Consider the following 3,019-nt stretch of genomic DNA (forward strand, 5'->3'; position numbering starts at 1 on the left):
ATTTTTCTTTCCTTCCTCGTCCTCTCTTCTTTCTTCTCTTCGTTCTTCTCTTCTATCTTCTCTTCTTTTGTCCCTTTCTTCTCTTTCATCTCTTCTTTCATTCCTTTGATAGAATTTGGATGACTTTCTATCATAGGATGACTGGAACTTTTCCCTTCTGAACTCTTTTCACTCATAGGGTTTTCTGATGATTTGTTTTGTAATTAAGGCCAATGATTTGGTGAAAACTTTAATCTCATCATCTGATTCAGACGTTTCCTCTTCAGATTCTGAAAAAAATCATTGAAGAGTTGGAGGTTTTGTGAGAGAACCAACATTGTAAGCAGAATTCCAGTTGGCCATTGAAAATTTGGAGAAGAAGAGAGAATTTTTAATGAGAAAAAAGATTAAAATATTGAGAGATTTTAAATGATCGTTTGATTGGATAATCAATCAATAGGCTCTGATACCAATTGTTGATCCCAGATCTCTCAATTACACTAATAATCTAGTTATGAATAACCAACTTCTAGTGTTTTAACGAAGAAAGTTATGAAGACTCAAAAATAAAATAAGAACATTCAAGAACAGTTTTGAGCTTCAAAGGTTTTACTTTATAAATAATGAAACGTAAAATAAAAAGTAWAAGCCTCTATCACATACGCTCTTTTTACAATAGACCTAATTATCTATTTATACTAGTTTGGCTGATACTAAGATAACTATATATTGCTACTTTCTAGCAAATAGTCTAGGTAACAGATAAAGTTTATCTTTTACATGGATAAGCATTATTAACAAGATAAACTATAATTCCAGCTGTTGATTTGTCATCTCCAGCCGTCGTTATCAATTTGATGATTTCATCCTTATCTTCAAATCTTCATTGCACGCTTGGATGAATACTTAGAAAATCTTCTAAGTGTTTGTCTGTCCCGAGCATCGATGAGAATGCTTCGTCCATTGGTCCTCTGGTTGAACTTCGTCCATCGGTCCAATGTTCATAGATCCTCTGGTTGGTCTTTCCATCGATCCAATGGTCAACTTCGTCCATCGGTCCAATGGTTGTTCTTTTCATCGATCCTCTGGTTAGTCTGTCCATCGATCCAATGGTCGAATCCAGACTTAGTTGTTTCTGCCTTGATGTCTTCATTGGTCTTCTGGTTCTTCATCACTTGTTTGTTTTTCATTACTTTTTACATTTTGCATTGTGGGGTTTAACAAATTGTATCTACTTTTAATTTCATGTAGTAACTGTGTACATTTATATTATCTTTAACAGATTTATCTCTTAATGAAGAGCAAGTGAAGAATCTAACTTTGTTCGAAATTGAAAAGATTCTGCTTCGTAACAATTCCACATTGAAAAACTTCACCACACTGCCTTTTCCTGATGATAATGACTCGCTTGAATCCTCAAACAATCGTTTAATTGCAGAAGAACTGGATTATAATCATCATAATTTAGGAKATGAGTTTCACACCCTTGTAACTACTCTTACAGATGAGCAAAGAGGTGTGTATGATGAAATCATGACTGCGATCGCAAAGAAAAAAAGCGGTGTATTTTCTGTTTATGGATGTGGAGGAACAGGCAAAACATACCTATGGAAGACCTTGGCTGCATCAATAAGATCTAAATGAGAGATTGTTTTAAATGTTGCTTCCAGTGGTATTGCATCTTTGTTTCTTACCGGTGGCAGAACAACACGCTCTCGTTTTCACATCCCGCTCATTCTGAATGAAGATTCTCTTTGCCAAATGAAGCCAGATAGTGATGTTGCAGGCTTAATAAAGAAAACTACTTTGATAATATGGGATGAGGCACCAATGGTTCACAAACACGCATTTGAAGCATTAGATAGAAGTATGAATGATATTTTCAATGCTCAACGTAGTGGTGAATCGTATATGATTTTTGGGGGTAAGGTAATTGTTTTTGGAGGCGATTTCAGACAGATTATGCCAGTTATTCCCAATGCAGGTAGATAAGACATTGTAAATGCATCATTAAGTTCATCTTACATTTGGGAAAAATGCAAAGTCCTAAAGTTGACTAGAAACATGAGGCTAACTGCAAACAGTGAATGTTCAGAAATTGAACAAACAAGGGATTTGGAAAAATGGATTTTGGACTTAGGAGAAGGAAAAGTTGGAGGTGATAATGATGGTGAAACAGTTATTGAGATACCTCGTGATATTCTCATTACCGATTGCATTGATCCTATATCTACATTAATCGAGTTTCTCTATCCCTCAATTCTTGAAAACATCAACAACTCAGCTTATTTTCAAGAACAAGCAATACTTGCCCCAAAAAGTGAAGTAGTTCAAGAACTAAATGAATGATTGCTGTCATTGTTTCCAGAAGAAGAAAAGGAGTACTTAAGTTCAGATACATTATGTGAATCGGAGAAGCTTCATGATGAGTTCGATAAAAATTTGTACTCTCCTGATGTTTTAAATGGTCTTAAATTATCAGGAATACCAAATCATAAGATTCTACTAAAAGTTGGAGTCCCTATCATGTTATTGAGGAATATTGATCAGAAATCTGGACTATGTAATGGTACTAGACTGCGTATGTTGACATTGGGAAATCGAGTAATAGAAGCACAGGTCATATCTGGAAGCAATATTGGAAGCCGTACATTCATTCCAAGAATGTCCTTAACATCTACAGACAAAAGGATACCATTCTAATTTCAAAGGAGACAGTTTCCAATTGTTGTATGTTTTGCCATGACCATTAATAAGAGCCAAGGACAATCATTATCAAAAGTTGGTTTATTTCTAAGACAACCGGTCTTCACGAATGGTCAGTTATATGTTGCTTTATCCCGAGTCAAAAGCAAGAAAGGTGTGAAAGTACTAATTACGAATGACGAGGGCATTATTGACAGTAAAACAACCAATGTTGTATACAAAGAAGTGTTTAGTAATATATGATACATTGTTCTTATTTTATTAATGATTTACATATTTAAGTTATATTTGTTTAATTTATATTGTATTATAAATGTTGTTTTACAAGTTCATC

The 3,019-nt window shown here is 34.3% G+C and overlaps 1 protein-coding gene across 1 annotated transcript in view; it reads left to right on the top strand.

The window, feature by feature from the left end:
* The window catches only part of LOC112502742, a 12,807-nt gene extending 10,125 nt beyond the window's left edge, over nucleotides 1–2,682 (top strand). Inside the window, exons 10-13 of the mRNA XM_025106739.1 lie at nucleotides 1,262–1,573; nucleotides 1,727–1,963; nucleotides 2,075–2,299; nucleotides 2,348–2,682. Coding sequence (XP_024962507.1) covers nucleotides 1,262–1,573; nucleotides 1,727–1,963; nucleotides 2,075–2,299; nucleotides 2,348–2,682 — 1,109 coding nt within the window. The remainder of the gene's footprint in view (nucleotides 1–1,261; nucleotides 1,574–1,726; nucleotides 1,964–2,074; nucleotides 2,300–2,347) is intronic.
* The last annotated feature ends 337 nt before the right edge of the window (nucleotides 2,683–3,019 follow it).

The sequence above is a fragment of the Cynara cardunculus genome, unplaced genomic scaffold (genome assembly GCF_001531365.2).
Source record: "Cynara cardunculus var. scolymus isolate 2C unplaced genomic scaffold, CcrdV1 Un_Scaffold_1836, whole genome shotgun sequence".
Taxonomy (NCBI): Eukaryota; Viridiplantae; Streptophyta; class Magnoliopsida; order Asterales; family Asteraceae; genus Cynara; species Cynara cardunculus.